The 19,739-nt window shown below is 43.0% G+C and overlaps 1 protein-coding gene across 1 annotated transcript in view; it reads left to right on the top strand.

Moving 5' to 3' along the window:
* The window catches only part of LOC108572696 (Down syndrome cell adhesion molecule-like protein Dscam2), a 143,867-nt gene that overhangs the window by 78,420 nt on the left and 45,708 nt on the right, over window positions 1–19,739 (top strand). Inside the window, exons 12-13 of the mRNA XM_017934968.1 lie at window positions 3,125–3,275; window positions 16,440–16,559. Of these exons, the coding sequence (XP_017790457.1) occupies window positions 3,125–3,275; window positions 16,440–16,559 (271 nt within the window). The remainder of the gene's footprint in view (window positions 1–3,124; window positions 3,276–16,439; window positions 16,560–19,739) is intronic.

Raw genomic sequence — 19,739 nt, 5'->3', positions numbered from 1 at the left:
AGTAATCCGCATGTGATAAAAGTTTTTCCAATCCAGTGAGAAAATCAAGTCAACTTGCGTTTGCGTTGTCCAGATAACGGCCCTTTTCTTTCGATGGCGTCGGTCGAATTCAACAGTTGCTGTTGATTGCAGTCACTGCTTCTCCTGGATCAAGGAATTCGTAATACAGGATTCTCTTCGTGTCCCGCCATATGCAATCGACTGAAATTCGTCGGAGAGAACTTATTTCTACACCTAATATGTCCTCGAGGATTTGAATTTCCTTGAAAAACGGTAATTGTTCCTTTCATATATTTCTTATCATTTAGGCATTTGTTTATATCTGCAGGCAGTTTTTCTCTTGTTCTAGTATTTCTTCTGGCGAGACATTCTTGTAAAATGTGTTTAACGGATAGCACTGAGTTCTCAGATTTGGATATAATAGATTAGCGTGGGCTATTCTTAATCTTGTAAGAATAATTTGTTCTCTTCTTGGCAGAGATTATTTGAGTAGATATCTCGTCTCTTATCTCGTGCAGTTTTGTCCGGATACTTGTTTTCCATTTTCAATTCCATTTGTTTAAAATTATGTATATCTTTGAGCGTGTTCTGCTGGAGTTGCTATTTCGTTGGATTTTGTCCTCGTTTCCCTGTCAAAATCGTGCTCCGATATGTTTGCTAAAGGTAATTTTTCCTCACGTAGAATTATGTCGCGGTTTTTGTAAAGTTCGTATCGTAGGTTGTTGATTAAAGAGTTTCAATTATAGGGATTACTAATGTAGGAACCGACGACGGAAAAATATTGAGGGACCCAAACGGGAATCAAACCCGAGACCTTCGGCTTAGCATTTGCGCGCTACACCAACCACTCCCTCCGTATTCTCCCGTGCCAGTTTCCTATTTTTTGGGTATGGAGGCCCCGACACTACATTAATTTCACTGACAATGAGTACGAAGGAATCGGAAGCTGTTTTCTTGCATAAAGTTTCTGGATTAATTTCTAATTTTTGCTTTCTAATTTCTTTTGTTAGAGTGTAAAAATTAGTAAAAATCAACGATTGCATGTAATGGTTATAATTTGAAAATTAGCGTTAATTATAGGATTTAATAAAAACCACTCACTTACCTTGTACACACCTTGAACTTATTCTCATAGGTCGTGTTTCTCTTTCGTTCAATCTCTCTCCGTTCTTTTCAACACATCACCAAACAGTAGAAATCGTCATCAGAAGTAATGACACAATTTCATTTCATCTCTTCTCAATTTTAGACATGAGAATGCGATAGGAACTGAATCTTTTACAAACAGGGTTAACTAAATATCTTCCATCGACCCTTTTCTTTTTTTTAACAACAACGACATTACCAAAACACAGTGAAGAACGTATTCACGTCTATTTGTCTACGCTGCAAACAGCGTGATAGAACCAAAGGAAGCATAAGCATACGCGTAAGAGTTGAATTTTCGGCGAAGATACGCCAGAATCGTCGTGAACTGACGGCATTCAGTTGTTTCAGCAAAAGTACCGAATCGGTGAAAGAAAGAAACGAAAGAGGAAAAACCGCATCTGACCTGGCTGTAATAAAGAGAGGTTCAACGATCCCCGTCCGCGCGGAAAATGTTCATCGAACCAGCGGAATACAGCTTACTGTGAAGTTCGCGAGAGGCGAACAGCCTCGTAAAGACACATTGGCCGACATTAGCAGTTACCTAGGCTCATAAATGTTCATATTCCGGGGTGGCCACGAGGAGTACGTGTGTGCAGCCACGGCCGAATATTTATGGCCGTGCCACCATTTTTCACGGACTTAGACTTTCGCGGGGGACCGTTGCACCTGTCCCGTGTCCACAGTCGAGAGGTCACGTAGCAGGAAACACGTAGAAGAAGCTACGGGGGAGGGTTCAGTGGTGGTTGTAAAGTTCCGTTTCTACCGGATCGATCTGCTCGAAATTCGAAGGAGCAAAGTAGTATGGCCCCGTGTTTGGTCAGACGAGGAAGTAGAGTAACCACGCGTGGTATCCGTTTCGAATTTCACAGCTTCGTGACCTCTCTCTCTCTCTCTCTCTCTCTTCTGTGTTCCGCTTCGAACGAATACAGCGGAGAGTGTTCGAGAGAGAAGGAGAGACTTTGAAGGAAAAATTGAAACGAGACCGCGGTCGAAATTGCGAAACGTTCTACGAGATATAACAGAGTGATATTACAGCAGGTTCTCTCGCGGTGTGATTCTTTTTGCAGATCGTTTTGGATTGTCGTTGCCACCGAGGGGAACATTAATTACAAACACCAGTTCGCTGGTACGCCGGGAACGGATTAAACTCCGAGCAGTTTGTATCCGCCGGTTGTATTTTAATGTTAATTTCAGACGTTCGTGGAAGAAGATTTATTAACTCTCCGTTGTTTTCGACGCGCGCCGCACCACCGTGCTACCTACGGCTCAGCTGTTAATCCCGTTTCAACGGGACCGCCGCCTCTCGAACATCCCACGGAGTTTCTCGATTTCGATGCAATTATCCCTCTCGGTGGTGCTCTTTCCTCCCTTCTTTCTTGTCTCTTTCTGCAAACGTTCTATGTCAAAATTCGCGGAAGAAGAGGAAGAAAAAAGAGCACGCAGTGTCTCGTTGCTCAATTTTCGCTTCGCTACTCGTCTGTCCCTGAACTAACAGCATTCTCGCGACGACGAAATCTGAACAGCCCCTTTTTTTCACCCTTCCATCCTCCTCGAACCAACCTGAACATTTCGAAAAAAAAAGAGACGAAAGTCTGATGAAAAAAAAAAGAAAAGAAATAAATGACGGGTAACGAAGACGAGAGGTGTGTGTTGTGTATACGTGTTCTCCGATGGGGAGATACACGCGCGAGTATATAGGAGAGAAGTGGAACGGTTTAACGCCGGCCAATCCAGGTACATACTATTATGACACGTCACGTTTATAGTTCCACCGCGGATCTCGCCGTTTTATTTCGAGAACGGTGTGACGGAGGGGATGAGGACACAGCTAATGTGTACCACGAGCCAGGGTGACCAGCCGTTCAACATCACGTGGTTGATGGACGAGAAACCGATACAGGTCAGGCCGGGTGACGGCGCGTCGGCGTCGTCCTCGTCGTCGTCCTCAGGCGGATCCATCGCGGCCGTCGTCGAGACGGGCAACAACATACAGATAAGCGACTATCCGCCGTTTTCCAGCATCCTGACGATAAATAACGTCAGCGCTAAGCACAGCGGGAACTACACGTGCCAGATCAGCAACGTCGCTGGCCTGGCCGAATACTCGACCGGCCTCTCTGTTGCTGGTTGGTGTCACAAACGAGCAACAACAAAAATCGACATATGGTAGCTGTAAGAACCTGTGTACATAAACCTGTGTGCCAGCCAGATATATATTTATATATACCTGTTACTGTCACTTGTGTCTCTATCTCTGTCCTTGTTTGTATATACACATACACCTGGTATATACATACAAATATAGGACATATTGTATATTATATATATATATAGCACACGTGTGTATATACATATTACGGCACAGAAATTGAACTAGCCATCGGGGAGGGATTGGAGTACATCGTGTATGTGTGTATGTGTATGCTGTGTGTGTGCGTGTGTAGGATGCATTTAGACGGAATCGATTGATAGTGTCGTGTTTCCGGTTCACCTCGATGGGCGCTTCCAAAACCTCGTAGTAGAGACGTGCGGTGTCCCATCTTCTCGGGATTTTTCTTGATCCCGGTGACCGACGCGAGTGGATTAAATCGAAGAGAGAAGGGAGCGTAACCGAGGAAATAACGTATCTGTGGGAAGTAGAAGATCTTTGTCGATGGAAGCGTTTCGTAGATAGACGCTTCTGGACTTTGTGTTCTTCAAGAGCTCGCGGGTACCTGTTTTCCCATTTTGCAAAACAGATTCTCGCGGGATGATAGGATGTTAAGGACAGGATATTTCATTGCTTCTTTCTTCTATATTCAACACATTGGCGTCTTTTCCTTCAGTCGGAACTTTTTTACTGGTTAATAGTTTTCGCAGAAATTTCGAGGGAAGTGGGAAATTACTTTTTCGTAAAACGTGTGCAGCTGTTTTAATTCGTGAAACGTCTGTCGTGGCATTGCTCATGAGAAGTTTTATTTCGAGACAGACACTAGTTTGGAATCACTGTGCGTTGCAAGTTGCACAAAAATTTCCCAGAAAATAGTTAGCAATTGTAAGAAATTTTTAAAGAATTAAAAGGAAAAGTACCATTGATCTCCGCAACGTCAATTTCAAATCTCTAAAGAATTAGTAGCAGATTCAATTTTCATGTAAATTTCAGGTGATTACAAACTTTTGGCCGGTAATGTATGAAAGAAATCTCAGTAACGTATTTGCGGACTGCAGTTAAGAACCTGAACGACCGAATGTTTGGAATCACTGTGCGTTGCAAGTTGTACAAAAATTCCCCCAAAATAGTTAGCAATTACAAGAACTTTTTAACGAATTCAAAAAAAAGTGCTACTGATCTCCACAACATCAATTTAAAAAGAAGTGCTATTGATTTCCGCAACATAAATTTCAAAGCTACAAAAAATTGGTAGCAAATTCAATTTATCATAAATTGCCAGACAATTCCAAACTTTTGGCCGACAGTGTATGAAAGAAATCTCAGTAACGTATTTGCGGACTGCAGTTAAGAACCTGAACGACCGAATGTTTGGAATCACTGTGCGTTGCAAGTTGTACAAAAATTTCCCCAAAATAGTTAGCAATTACAAGAACTTTTTAACGAATTCAAAAAAAAGTGCTACTGATCTCCACAACATCAATTTAAAAAGAAGTGCTATTGATTTCCGCAACATAAATTTCAAAGCTACAAAAAATTGGTAGCAAATTCAATTTATCATAAATTGCCAGACAATTCCAAACTTTTGGCCGACAGTGTATGAAAGAAATCTCAGTAACGTATTTGCGGACTGAAGTTAAAAACCTGAACGACCGAATTCGCAACATAAATTTCAAAGCTACAAAAAATTGGTAGCAAATTCAATTTAACATAAATTGCCAGATAATTCCAAACTTTTGGCCGGTAATGTATGAAAGAAATCTCAGTAACGTATTTGCGGACTGCAGTTAAGAACCTGAACGACCGAATGTTTGGAATCACTGTGCGTTGCAAGTTGTACAAAAATTTCCCCAAAATAGTTAGCAATTACAAGAACTTTTTAACGAATTCAAAAAAAAGTGCCATTGATCTGCACAACATCAATTTAAAAAGAAGTGTTATTGATCTCCACAACATAAATTTCAAAGCTACAAAAGATTGGTAGCAAATTCAATTTAACATAAATTGCCAGACAATTGCAAACTTTTGGCCGACAGTGTATGAAAGAAATCTCAGTAACGTATTTGCGGACTGAAGTTAAAAACCTGAATGAAAATGTGCGCGATCCAACGCCAATGTGTCGAATCAAATCATTCTTACATACGCCTAACCGTCTGAATATTCCTTTCAGAAGAAACTACGAAGATTCTGCTAGACAGATGGCTCTCGTTCCTCCAACGACGCAGCGCGGTGGTTTCGTTGCAATTACATTCCTCCAACTACCATAGGGTGGCCCCTTTTTCCCTCTTCATAGGATATACTACATACACCAAGTCTTGGCCGGTTTTTTCCCCGCCGCGAAAACGCTTCCACGAGTCCCGTGCTCGTTTTCCCCAACGACGTTTCCCTCCTCCACCCTTGCTACCTCTTCTGGAACGGCATTACAAGCCTAGTTTCCCTGGGGCGGAAGTTTGCTGGCAGCCGGATCGCGGGCTCTCGCGAGGATACGGCGCAGGCAAATTAGTTTCGAGTTTCCGGGGATGGTGGCCACGGTAATGCGACTTTTCAAGAAGTTCCCAACCGAGCGGTTCGACGATTTCGAAAGTCGCCGACACCCATTTCTCGGCCGCGATCGAAACTGAATCACTTTCTATCTCCCTACGAACGAGACCAGACTGGCGAGCTTGTGTCCCGGAATCCCCGACAACAGGCTTCTTTCACGGTTTCCGGCGGCACACTTTTTGTGACTTTTCTTTCTTACGTTTGCACGCGGACGATTAAGTTTTCTCGGTGGGGTCCGTTGTGAACGGTTGTAGAGACGTTCCGTCGGGAAGTAATTGTGGCAGTAACGACTTTGTTTTGTGCGTTGGTGAACTGTGCGCGGAGAGGAACTGTGAGGAATTGTGGATAGTGAGAGTAACGGAGATGGGAGTGTCCGAGAATTGTGCTGGAGCAATGAAGAAATTGGAAAGAGAAGAAGTGATTTTATGAGTAAGGAGGAGGGATGTGAAGAAGCAATGACTTTTTTAGGACATTCTGCAGAAATATAAAGGAGGAAATAATGCGAAATTAGTAACTAGTAATCTTTGATAGCTGAAAATGTCAGGGAACAATAAAAGTTCCTCCAAGGACAGATCAAATCTGCAGAAAAGTAGAAATAGAAAGGAGGAAGCAATAAAAATTGATCAGTCAAAAGATAATGGAAAAAGGGTGGAAGGAACATCTACGCAAAAAATCACTGCCTCCGAGACTTTTCAGGAAAATCCTGTAGAGATGCAAAAGAGAAAATAATAAAAATTTAGCCAGCAATGAAAATTATTCCGAAGACGCTGAAACAAGGGCGATTTCTGAAATAAGGTTGAATCTCCAACTTGATATTACGTGAAGAAAATTTTCAAGTAATAAAGTGAAATTACTCGTTAGCTATTAGGTTTAGGGCTAATATCGGTCAATACTTTTTTACTTACAATTCGATACTCTACCATATTCTGTTTAAAAAAACAAAGTTGACCTTCAAATCTCTGAAACACCTCCACCTATAAAAGAAATTAACGCACTACATAGTGTACCCTTTTAAACCATGTAACTTTTGTGTATAACATTCTTTCGTGCAACGCATATTTTGGAAGTTACAACGGTGCACACGCTGCGTGGACCACCCTGTAACGCACTACATAGTGTACCCTTTTAAACCATGTAACTTTTGTGTATAACATTCTTTCGTGCAGCGCATATTTTGGAAGTTACAACGGTGCACACGCTGCGTGGACCACCCTATATAATCTTCAAATCTACGCACGAAATTGAAAGCCTCCATTACCAGGTTTCTTCGGTAAATCCTTAGGAAGTAGAAAGGAGGAAGCAATAAAAATTTAGCAGCCAGCAATCTTCATTAGCCAAAAATGAATTCCTGTAAAGATAATGAAAAAAGAGTGGAAGAAAGTGGGTGGAAAATAATGAAACCTTCCATTACCAAGATTCTTCAGTAAATCCTGTAGAAATACAAGGAAGAAAACAATTAAAATTACTTCAAAGGCGATGGAAGAAGGGCGGAAGAAAAATGGGACAATCTTGAAATCTACCCAAAAAAAAATGAAACCTTCCATTACCAAGACTCTTCAGTAAATCCTGCAGAAATAGAAAGCAAGAAGCATTAAACATTTAGCAACCAGTAATCTTCGTTAACCAAAAATGAATTGCTGCAAAGACGACGAAAACGAGTATGGAAGAGAAATGGTACAATCTTCGAATCTACGTGAACCATCGCCGTACCAAGATTCTTCGGCAAATCCTGTAAAAATAGGAAGCAATAAAAGTTCAGCAACCGGTAATCTTCGTTAGTCAAAAATGAATTCCTGCAAGCATAATGAAAAAAGGGGGCAGAAGAAACACGGCTGCAATCTTCAACTGTACGCAAAAAATCAATGGCCCCCGGTATCCAAGAGTCTCCGGTAAATCCTGTACAGCTGCGAAGGAGGAAACGATAAAAATTTACCAAGCAGTATTCTTCGTTAGACGAAAATGAATTCGCCCCAGGAAGACGATAAAACAAGGCGGGACCGGAAGAGGAGAGGAAGCTGGGCGAGAAGAAAGGCGAGGCACTCGCAAGCTTTGATATTTCAAGGCGCACGCGAAAATGTCGAGAGGATTAAGAGCGTGACAGGCGGTGGCGTTCCGGTGTAATGTTCTTCCCCGCCATTCATATTCACTAAGAGCGAACGCGGTGTCGGGAGGGTAGAGAGCCGCGGAAAAAGTGCCGTAAATTCGAGTTAGCCGCGTTATAACCGGGGTGAATCAATGCGTTCGCGAAAACAGTACGCGTCGCGTCCGTCGTGATTTCGATATCGTTTTTTCCGACACACACACACTCTCTCTCTCTCTCTGTCCGCCTGAAATAACAATGTTTCGTCTCCCCGCTAACGAACTATTTTCACAGTCTCTCCGGTCCCGCGCGGGCCAATCTGACGTGGAAAACACAACGAACTCTAGCCCCCCAATTTTAAAACCACAGGCATAAATTTCTCCGCCGCGCAACAACATTGCAATTTCGAGGATTTTACGGCAAATTGAATCTGCGATATTACCCCCGTGCCACTCTTCCGTGCTTCGTCGAACGACCAAATGATTTTCCCAGCCAGTCCTCGCGGACTTTAAGAGTCTTCCCGGAGAGTGTTATTGACGGATTCGGTTGGGTGGCCGTTGTGAGAGCTCTGAACAACAGTCGCTGCGGGACAATGTCTCGTAAAACGAGGAATCGTAAATTAAACAGTTGAAGTACGACGAACTTGAACGGACAAGAAGATCGATGCTCGACGGAGGGAGACTTTTAAGGAGGCTATCGTTCTACAGTGCTATAAGATTCGGTCTATTTAAGACAATCGAGACACTTGAACTTATCCTTTAACGCTGAATGCGGGGACATTTGGGAACGATCCATGTTGAGCCGCGTCCTTTGGACAGCCCTCGATGTATCGTAACGGTACATCAGAGGACCGCCGCGGAACAATGGGCGAGCATCGCCTTTCGCGACCATCGACGGGCAGACGAACCGGCAACGGTTTTTTGGGAAAAACCCCGATTTTCGCCCCTTCTCTCCGACAGCACAGGTACCACGCACCCGATTAACCAATTACCTCACCGGAACCATTTCCACCTCATTTTCTTGGCCAATCACATGCATTCCCATGTCACCCGCGTCTTGGAGTCATCCGCGTCCAGGGAGAGGGACATTCGATTCCGAGGGGAGTGACAAGTCATCCTTCACCAGTCACAATTCATCCTTCAGCAGTCACAATTCATCCAACACCAGTTACAAGTCAACCATATTCACATCAGGCGTTTTCACTCATACAGTAGAAAATAAAGATTTCAGTAAAGGGCAGACAAGTGTAACTCAGTACACCTATAACCAGAAGTGATTAATTTCACAACGGTCAGCGTCCCTACAGCAACGGCAGAAGCATTCTGAGACGGGTCTTACAACCCCGCCGTATTCCATACGAGAATACACGGTGTGCGGGACGCAACAATCCATATGGAGATCATCGTGGAGTTATCGTCGCAAAAGGAATGGAAGGACAGGCAAGTGTACAGAGAGAATGGGGAAATGAAAGTTATCGCGCATTCGTAACAAAGATGTCACTCGCATGTGAGTGATATGATCCAGGAAGAAAATGAATGGCCGTTTAGACCCACGTTACTCGCTTTTCAAACGTGCTGAATAAAGTGGAAAATATAAAAATCGTATAAGATGATAGAAAAGCAATTTAGAGGAGAAAAGAGTATTTGAGTCAGTTTAAAAGTTCATAGGGGAGAATGACTTAATATGCTCGCATATACTCGCTTGTGTAACAAACACAGATCAACAAATTAATCATTATCGAGCTACAAGGTAAATTGTTAATGTTCCAGATTTGATTAACATACAAAGAGAATAATTGCGTATCTGTGCCACCGTGAACTGCAAAATCAACGATAAACCATAACGTCGAATAAGTTAATCGAAAGCACCGATACAGAAAGATCGAAAATTACACATCCGGCGAAACTCCCGGCGAGGCGAGCTCACGAATGAAGATTTCCGCGCCGGTTGAACGTGGGTCGGTCGAACCAACGGCGAATGGAGCGGAAAATAGGGTGCTCGATTTCCGCCGATCAGCGGAAACCCTCGAAATGATAAGAGCAACAATAGCAATCGCGGCGTGCAATCTTCCGTATAGAGAATCCCAGAGAGACCGATAAGAAACACCTGACTTTCCACATTTGTTTCGCCGTTCTATTACCTAACTCGATATCGCCGCGCGTATACCGTCCAGAGTGGACACTCTCGAATCGGCCAACCATACGTTTCCGGATGCGAGTAACGTCTGGCCCGGTCGCCCGAGTTGCTGTCCGAAGCGGCGGGAAACGACGACGTGTACAGATAAACGCTCGCGTTAGCCTTGTTATCGGCTACACGTGTCCTAATGCTTATAAAACGACAGCAGCCAGCTAGTGTCGTTCGAAACCCATTCTCATCCGCGAGCATATTCTCCAAAGGGACGTATAAACGTGAATCCTGTGGAGCCGGAAGGTGGAGAAGGAAGGAAGCAAAGTGATCCACGGAGTAATTTAAAGTTACCGAAGCTTGTTGCCAGACTTTAGCTAACTTACGCCAACTGAATTATACTAAAACGCACACGATTCACCGTTCCCCCCGTCCTTTTGCTAAATTATATTCCTTCGAGCTCTTTCGATGCTCCTCCTCGAACCAGCCGCTAGTTTCAAGGTTCTTTCTCCGCTGGTTAATCGATCTTCCCTGTGAGAAGGATACAAAGAGAGGCGCGTGTTGCTTCAAAGGCCCCTCTCTCTCCCTCATTTTTTTATTAAAGTTCATCGTTTCGAAAACATTTACGCGAACTCGTTTCACACGAACCGTCACGGTGTGACTCTCCGTCTTCCCCTCTCTTCCGTCGTATCCACGAGTAATTAAGTGTCGAGTACTCGGTCTCGCACCCCTTCTTCTTCATCGCTGGTAGTCTACGTCGAGCGATTCCGATTCGCAAAGTTCCGTGTTTCGGGTGACAATACGTGAGCTAGAATACGAAACGAATTTCCCCGGGGCTGTTGGTGGAAAATAGCACGGCCGAGATTCCGCGTAATGTTTGCCACCCTGTGCCGCGGTAAATGCGCTTTTAGGTCCGCCGGGCGTTCATCAACCCGCCATCTTGCCATCTGTATATACACCACCGCGGCATCGTCGTACTCTCACTCTGCAACAGGTTTACGATCGTAGACACGGGCCTGTGCACCTCTTATCGGGAGTTTTCTGTGTTTGCACGCGACGCCACGCGACGGAACAAACTCCGCGTCGCTCCCTTTTGTCGACTTTCAGCGGTGGAAGAATGCGAGGCAAATAACGGGAGAAACGTAGTATCTTGCACGTTTGTGGAAATGGTGTTACAATGGCTCGAGATTGAAGGGAGTGTTCGACTAAATGCTGGTGGAATTTGTGTGTTTGGGAGAAGCTGCGTGTGGTTTCGATAGGTTGTTTATTGCTGAATACAGGAAGGGAGGAAGTACGTAGTCTGGTTAACAGGTAGTTAGTATTGAATGGTAAATTTGATCGGGAAGGTAGGTATTGAAAGAGGCACTTTATTTAAAGCTCTTGTCGGGATGCTGTAACTGAAGTGTTTTTTGCTTGCTTCGAGTCCTTAAGCTAGGAAGAGGTGCGATAAACAACAGGTAAAAACGAACCGGTGATTATCGGTAAGTTCTAGGAAATGGTGAGTGTTTAGTGTAAATTTTTAGGCCGCTGCGAGGATCGTTCTGTTGATTCGAGTAGCCTTGCATATTATTATTATTTTATTATAAACGGGATCAAGTCCCATTAGAGTGCATAGGGTGTATAAGCATTCAGAATGTAATACATAATACATAATTCGCGGGGACGTATTACCATTAGTTACGTTAATTTGTACGACAAATTTTTGAAGCTGTAGGCATTACTCGAAAAAAAGTTCAAATGCGTGCTTAGTTTTTCGGCTTCGATGCAGGCACGATTTGTGGGGTTTGAATTACCGATTGTAGTCTTGTAAAGGGTTGGATGAAACGACGAAGTGGATCTTAATGGTGCATAAACGTTTACAGATGCTAGTAATTGCGGACAGCAAGCAGCGCCATTAATCATTTTATGTAAAAACATCAGATCGTTAACGGTTAGGATCATTACTAATATTGCACCCTTTGTGTCTGCATTCGAAGGGTTAGTCAAGTTTGAAGATTTCGGGAGACTTTATTTTTATAAACTTTGAGGAGCCAAGAGAAGTTCAGCATGCAAATTGGGGCTTTCTGATTTTCTCGTTGTTTTTGCTTCTTTCGATGGACATGGAGGCCTTGATCCTAGATATCCTTCTGGTGATTCACATCGCTCCTCGCACACTTCATCGAAATACCTGTTAGTAATTGCATGGAGTTTATAATTCACTTTTCTCGCCAACAATGATCAATGAACCTGATCAACTTATTTTTCTACCTGTTTATTCTTATTTGCCAGGATAGACAGTGACGATACCGATGAATTTTGGCACGTCCACGTCCCAGGGCAATCCTCCTAGCACCCCTTTTCATTCCAGCCAACTGGTTAGCTGGAAGAGTGCAAGTCATCGAAGAAACTAGGCTCAAGGAACGGACCTCACGTCCAACATTCATTTACGACAGATATTGTTTAACTACTCGTGTTCCGCTCCGCTGTTCATCAATCAGGGAGATCTTTAATTGGTCAGCTGAGTAATTAAGAAAGTAGGAGGAGAGATTAGGCTCCATAAGAATACAGCTTCCTCCCGAAAGCCTCAATAATAACTATGCAATACTGGACAGTGAAAGATTTAACCGTCTGCGTTGAGTCAGATTCGGGAATTTTTGCCTCCAGACATCGTACAATGATAAATTACAAATCATAAACGACAATAAACCTTCTTTCATGCATTAATATTATCCCGAAGCTTAATAATTTGTAACCAACATTACGCTGAAATATTGAAATAAAAGCAAACTACACGGTACTTCCCTACAGTAGCCAAGTGAGTGCAGAATAATCAGCCTATTCGCAACGCAAAGGGTTAAATCTTCGACATGCCTATTGCTATTGACTGAGCAAAAAGCAGAACTCTACACAGCAGAGAAACGTCGAATTTCTTCATCCCGACTTCTAACTCCAGGTACAAACCAAATCGCCTTAACACACAAGCACGTTAGCACCATTCGCTACCAGCAAAGGTACATCTACAAAAGGCGGCGAAGTACGTGTAAAAAGGCAGGATCGGACGATTGAAACAATCGTCGAAACGGCATTGTTCCGGTCAACCGAGTGATTCCAACTATTCGATTTATCCGGATCACCAGCAGACTCGATACCAGATAGTCGTATTCGGGTTGTCGGGTTCGATGGAAGACTGTTTCCTCGAATGCCGGGAGATCCGCATAGCAGTCCGCATAGTGATTCAGAATGGAGTCGTACCGGTACTGTCTAGCTGTGGAGGTGTTCCACTGGAAGCGTCTTTCTATCGAGGAGTCTTTCCCCGCTTTCTTTCTTTTCTTTCTATTTTTTTTTTTTTTGGTGTAAAAAGATGCTCGATGATTTTGCACAAGATTCGAAGAGAGCCGCGTAAACGCTGACGCGGCGGTAAATGTACTCCAATCCACTTCGTTGGCGACAGCACTTGCGCGTGAAAAGGGTTTTTCCTAATAGAAGAGGACAGAGAAATATATATATATATAGAATACGACACGACCTGATAGGTGGTTAGCACACAAGCCGGAAGTCAACAGGATTTCCCTTCACGAAGCACAGAGAATAATGTTTCCTAGGGTCCGCAGACTTACGTCCTTACGGTTCCACCTTCTTCTGTTTTTTGTTACATTTTTTTCTTCTTCCGTACACTTCAATTGATCTCTCTTTATATCTGTCTGTCTCTATCTCCTTCGTTTACGCTCTAACGCATGCTCGGCAATCGACGGATCTCGGTTTTGTTACGACCGTCAAACGGGAGAAAATGGAACACGAATCTCTTTCGTTCGTGTCGATTAAAAAATACCGGAAGAGCACGAATGGGTTGAGGCGGCGACGTGTTAACGTTCGTCGGCTAGCAGCCGGGTAAGGCAACACGAGGGGGAAAAGGTGAAGGAAAGAAAAACGCCGAGTAGAGAAAGAAAAGATAGAAAAGGAAAAAAGGAAACGAGAGAACAATAAAGCAAGTTCTCCGATTTATCACCTTTCTTTTCTCGTTGTTTCATCGTTACAATGTTTGTACATCCTCACGATCATCAGCATTTTGTAAAGAGTTCGATTCTGTAGATCTCGAGAGTTGAGCGAATCTGATTTCAAATTAGACTTAGAGTACAATTTTTCTTTTCCGTTGTCGTTCGGCCGTTATTTTCTTTTCTTTCTTCTTCGTTTCTTTTTACCCTGCGAACGAATCATTTTTCTGTTTCTTTCTCTTCTGTTCCACCTTTGTCGTTGTTGGTCTACCTTTCGTTTCTCACGCGTTTCTTCGTTAGTTAGAGTATCATTTCTCTTCTTTCCTTGGTTCTCTCTACTTTCGTTGCTGTTCTATCCCCTGTATCTTCCTTTTCTCTTCTTTTGGTTTTTTGGTAGCGGTTTCGTATACCGAGAGATATTACTTATATTGTGCTCGTGCAATGCAACAAAATGTCTGTGACAGATGTAAAAGCATGCGTTCGCGTAGTTAACGTTTACTGGTTCAGTACGTTTTCTCGTACGATTTTTTCGCCTACCTTTAATATTTTCTCTCTATTTCTATACATATACATATATATATATATATACAAGCAACTTGGAATGACGATGGAAAGAATGTTGAGAGTAACGTTTACATATTATATCTCACTGTGTGCCTCGAGTTTTATCTGCGTGTTCGTTTTTTCTTCGCATATTTACATATTATATATATATAGTATATATACGTATAAACTGATTACAAGTAACGTTCTGTTTCCCGTTTGTTTTTCTCCCCCTCGCCACCACTTTCAGATAGGGTATACCGTTTGCGTTTGTTCGTAACCATTGTTCTTTATACCTTCATTATTACATTTATACATTTGTACATCTTTTTTACTTGGGAATGGTGCCTGCCAGTGTGTTTCCTTTTTCGTTTCCCTTTTCGTTTTCTGTATTTTTCCAAAGAACGATTCTTGCATGAAAACACTTTGCCCCTACCAATTACACCGGGTACACCTTTTTTCTCCCCCTGGTGAAACATTTTTCCAACGAATGCTTTACTCCTTGTTTAACAAGTAACCGATCGATGAGTTCCCGGGCTCCTTTGTTAAAAAACACCGTGTACTTCCCTCCGTATTATTTCCCAACCCTCGTGGAATACGTACAGCTTCAGTTTCAACCAAGTTTATATTTTCCCCCTCCCCGTTTTTCAGAAACCTGCACGTATTTTCTTTCTACTTCTACCCCCTCCCCCCTTTTTTCCGTTCAAAAGAATAATTACAATTGTGCACGAATTAACCGTTCGTTTCTTGTCGATTTTAATTTCCATTACGACGATTCTTACGTTGCATTCTTCAATTACTGCTCGAAGTTCTTCCTGGTAATTAGTTCCTCTGATTGAGACAACGAATGAGTAAACATCTTACCCCCTCTGAATACGACATCGTCAATTCAAGTAGTCTGACACTCGCACACACCGTCATCGGTTCTCTTCACACACACACACACACACACATGACATAGACACTTGTATACACATGTTGTTGTTCACACTCTTAGACGATGCGTAAGTATGCAGTAACATCGAAACCCGTTGGAAATTGCATGCGTTTCACGACACACGAGTACACGCGAAGTACAAACAGCCACACGCGACAGCAAAGACAAAGTAGTTGATAGATAGAAACTCCCCGGGCTTCGACGATCCTCGTCGACTCTCGCGAACCATCCCTCAGCTCGATCATCCTACCGAACCACCGTTCGTTCGTGGAACAATGGCTAATCAGTCGGACAAAAGGAATCATTTTTCCTGCCCTACAACGAAAGACGCGTTGATTGATCCTCGTGTAATACCAGCTTCCGCATGCTCAACCGTTCGAATCTCTAATTACAAGAAAAGAAAAAAAAGGTGGAATAATTGCCTTATGTACCTCGAGACGCGGAGCTGGCTGAAACGAAGTTTCAGCGACATCGGAAGTACAATTTCAATTCCCCCGAGCGATCATTTTAACGAAAATAACAATTACAACTGTTGCACGAATTTCTGTATTTTTTCCCGTTTTTCGTGAATTTCCAAAATTTCCTTCGTTGCTCCGACGAAGGACAGCCTCGCCTCGAGGTTGGACAATCTGCGGAGAACGAAGTCTGTATGGGAGCCACGTGCCAGGTAGAAACGAGGTATTGTTCACGAACAACAGTCGGCTGGATCGCGCGATCGAGATAAGACGATAAAGGGGAGCGTGGACAGAGGTCAGGACGATCGACGTAATTGTCGCGTCGATTGTCGATTGGTAAGGTTGGGGGTGGGGAAGCGTGGAAGAGGAGGTTGGGTACGTTTGGTTGAATCGACGAGGATCGTAGGAGAAGATCGGGCGACAACGAAAAGCTGGTCCGTGAGGAACCGGCGAGCTGGAAGATTTTAAGCCAATTGGATGGTATTTTTAGTGCCGCCACGGTGGACGGTGGAACCTATCGACCAGAACGCGGTTGTAGGTCACGGCGTCTCCATTGCCTGTCAGGCTGAAGGATTCCCCATTCCGACGGTGACTTGGAAGCAATCGATCGGTAAGTCGCGACTCCTTGAAATCTACCGTCCCACTGCGGCCTGATAGCGTGTGCCGGGACGTGGACGATGGAAAACCATCCCGATGCAGCTCTTGCGTCGATGAAGGAGACCGACGACGTGTACACTCCTGTTCAGAAGTATCGACCCTTTCGCCGCGGCAAATTTTGGTACGAAACGCGAGTGGCGGATTTAGACGTTCCACAACGGTTGGAAGATTTTCCTTTTTGGTTGTGCCGCTTTGGAATTCGTTTTATTGAATTTACGTGGAAGAGTGAAGAGGATGAAATTAACCCTAGAGCGGTCTTCGGGTCTTTTTTGACCCGCCGCCTTTTTACATTTTTAGTCATTTTTGCTTTTTACGTTCCTTAACATTACTTTAAACGTTTATCGTCTAGGTTCGTATGTCTCGTTGGAAGCAAAAATTATTACACGTAAGGTCTTAGGTCCTTTTTCACCCAAAAGTCTTAAGTGTACAGTCAAAACGAAGAACGCAGTAGGGTTAACTTGAGAGACTCCAATAGCGCAATGCGACCAACTTTTCAAACCGCCGATAGCAGCGAAAGGGTTAAATGGTGTTTGCTCTTTGACAGAAAGAGAGCTTTCTTTTGGAAGACTCTACGTCTTTGACATTCGCTCTTACAATCCTTTTTTCTCTTTTTTCTTTTTTAGTTTCTGTGTTAGTATGAGTTGTGCCTATTGGCTCAGGGCCAATTTACCAACTTATCCGTCTATGTTATTATCTACTATGACGTTTTGGATTAATGCTAGTTAATTGCATAAGTAATTGTAGAGACAAATTTTTTCAAAATTTCTGATGTTACGATCCGTTTTTCTCTCTTCGCTCTTCTTTCATACTCACTTACACGCGGTCACGCTCGATCACAGATTTGTTTTTAAATACTGAAGGTATTATTTTGGTATTAAGCAACTTTTTTAGTTTTTCCTATTTTCCCGGAATTTGGTTTTAATTCTTTTCAAGATTGAAGTCTTTTTTCTTACATGTTTAGCAATGTCATCCCTCTGAATGTTCGAAATTATTTTTTTTTCAGTTGTGCGACGTTTTTATTTCTTAAGATTTTTATAAAACGCTTAAAAACCTTCCTTCTGAAAATTGCAACACTTGTAAAGGATAGGAGAAATATCGAAGCCAAAATTCTGAGTTACTTCAATGTCAATTATGTCAATTTTTCACCGAAACATTACTCGTTATTTTACTTCTTACATAGAGCTGCTATAAATTTCATTAATAACAAAATATGTTCCAAAAGCTCTAAGTATATCTAAAGTAGAATTTTATTATTTCGTAGTGGACGAAGTTTGATCAAAATATACGCGGACCAGCGTCATGAAACTTCGTTAACAAGAAATTATTCCACGCTAAAATTATCTCCTTTAAAATAGTCAGAATGAAACTAACCACAACATATTGTGCCATCAATTTTTCTCTTCACTTACGAAATATTGAGTTACAAGCACAGCCCCGGTATTTTTTAAACGAACCTCGTATTTTTGCCGATGTAGAGCCACTCAGAAGCCGAAATTAACTCCACCAAATTAAATTTATTAAATTTTTATTATTTACGAAGCATTAAGCAGCAAGCATGTGCTTCGACACTAAAATTGGAAAGATTTCAAAGAATTTCAAAAGTAAAAAGAAACGATACTAACTTCGGCGTAGAAATCCAATTTAAATATATAATACTTTCTCTACAAGCGTAACCAGTATCCTAACACTTATGAACGGAAGCGTACATCGATCATCGATCCTCAATCAACGGTCTAATTCATTTTTCTCTGTCTTGCGTTCTCCGTGAGTTTTCCGTCGCATTTCATATTTACCATACGTCTATTCACAAAATACGAAAAATTATTTCTAACATTTGGTACCATAATAATTTTTAAACTGTAAACAAAGCGAATTACGACTGAAAAAAATTCCTGTCTGTTTCGTCGCGCAGGTACGAAACGCGTGGGGTCTTCGTTGATCGCGTTTATGGCACGCTCGCACGAGAAGGTTATTTTTGAGAACAAAGACGCTTCGTAGCTCCGCGAAAAAATAAGTAATTTCTTACAGAACAGTGCCTTTGGAATTTTGACTTTTCCGCGTCCTCGATAACCGAAGACGTGTCATAAACCAGGTAGTCCTGAAGGGTCAATCCACACGCGCGTATAACGGCACTTTCGGCCGAGGGTTGACCTGGCGGGAATTTCCGACGCGTCACCGAAGGACAGAAGATTCCACGCACCCGCAGGTAGGGCCCCACTCCTTCCAAGGAAAAGCGCGCTAAGGTCGCAATGGAAGGGTGGGTGACACTCAAGGGACACGTTGATTGGTAATTTGTGCGTACGTGAGAAACTAATCAGCGTGCCTTTTTGCACTTGGCGGGGGAGTCACGGCGGACTCCAGAAAAATTCGGGACTCGGAACACACATTCGCAAAGATTCTCTCGTGCGAACAACACACAGTCTCCAACCGTTCGAGGAGACACCCGTAGTTTTCGAGTCGCGACCGATCACTCGAGTCTTGAAACAAGTCGTGAATCGCATCGTGACGCAGGTTTGCTAACGTATCGAGCAAACGAAATTTGAACTAGTTACCCAAAATTAATTTGGCGGGTAACAGTCGCGACCGCGAGCTTCCTTTTGAAGCTATCTATCAGGTCTATCATCCCAAGTATTACACACCGTTTGCAAGGTAAATTCTCACGTCACAGGCAATATTCTTCCGTATAAAGATTTATCTATACCGTCTCTTTGTCCGACACACAGAACTTCTCCATATCCTCTCGCAGTTTTCGCGACTTCCAACCGAGGCTGACTTACGACAGGCGCGTTCCACGCGCTTGTAAAGGATTTGTTCGGCGCAAAGGAATTCATGACGCACGAATCACGCTTTGAACGGACGAACGGGAACGCCTGCTGCCTTTTAAGTTCGATTTTATTTCCTGTCGCAGCTTGATGTCGCTTAATAAGCGGAACTCGGTGCTTCCGCTTTGACGGCTCGTTCCTTCTGCAAAGATCCCACCCTGCGCTCTCGAACTTACGTTACATAGAGAGATGTACTCCGCGGAACCTTCATCTTTATTAGTACTTCTTATTCCTCCGAGCAAGCGATACGCGGATGCTTTAGAAGCCTCTTCTCATTCAGAATCTGGGAACGTCTTATTCGTTCCAGATAG

Source organism: Habropoda laboriosa, unplaced genomic scaffold, assembly GCF_001263275.1.
Source record: "Habropoda laboriosa isolate 0110345459 unplaced genomic scaffold, ASM126327v1 scaffold22, whole genome shotgun sequence".
Lineage (NCBI taxonomy): Eukaryota > Metazoa > Arthropoda > Insecta > Hymenoptera > Apidae > Habropoda > Habropoda laboriosa.
Note: the sequence above shows the minus strand (reverse complement) of the source record. Positions and strands in the feature narration are given on the sequence as shown.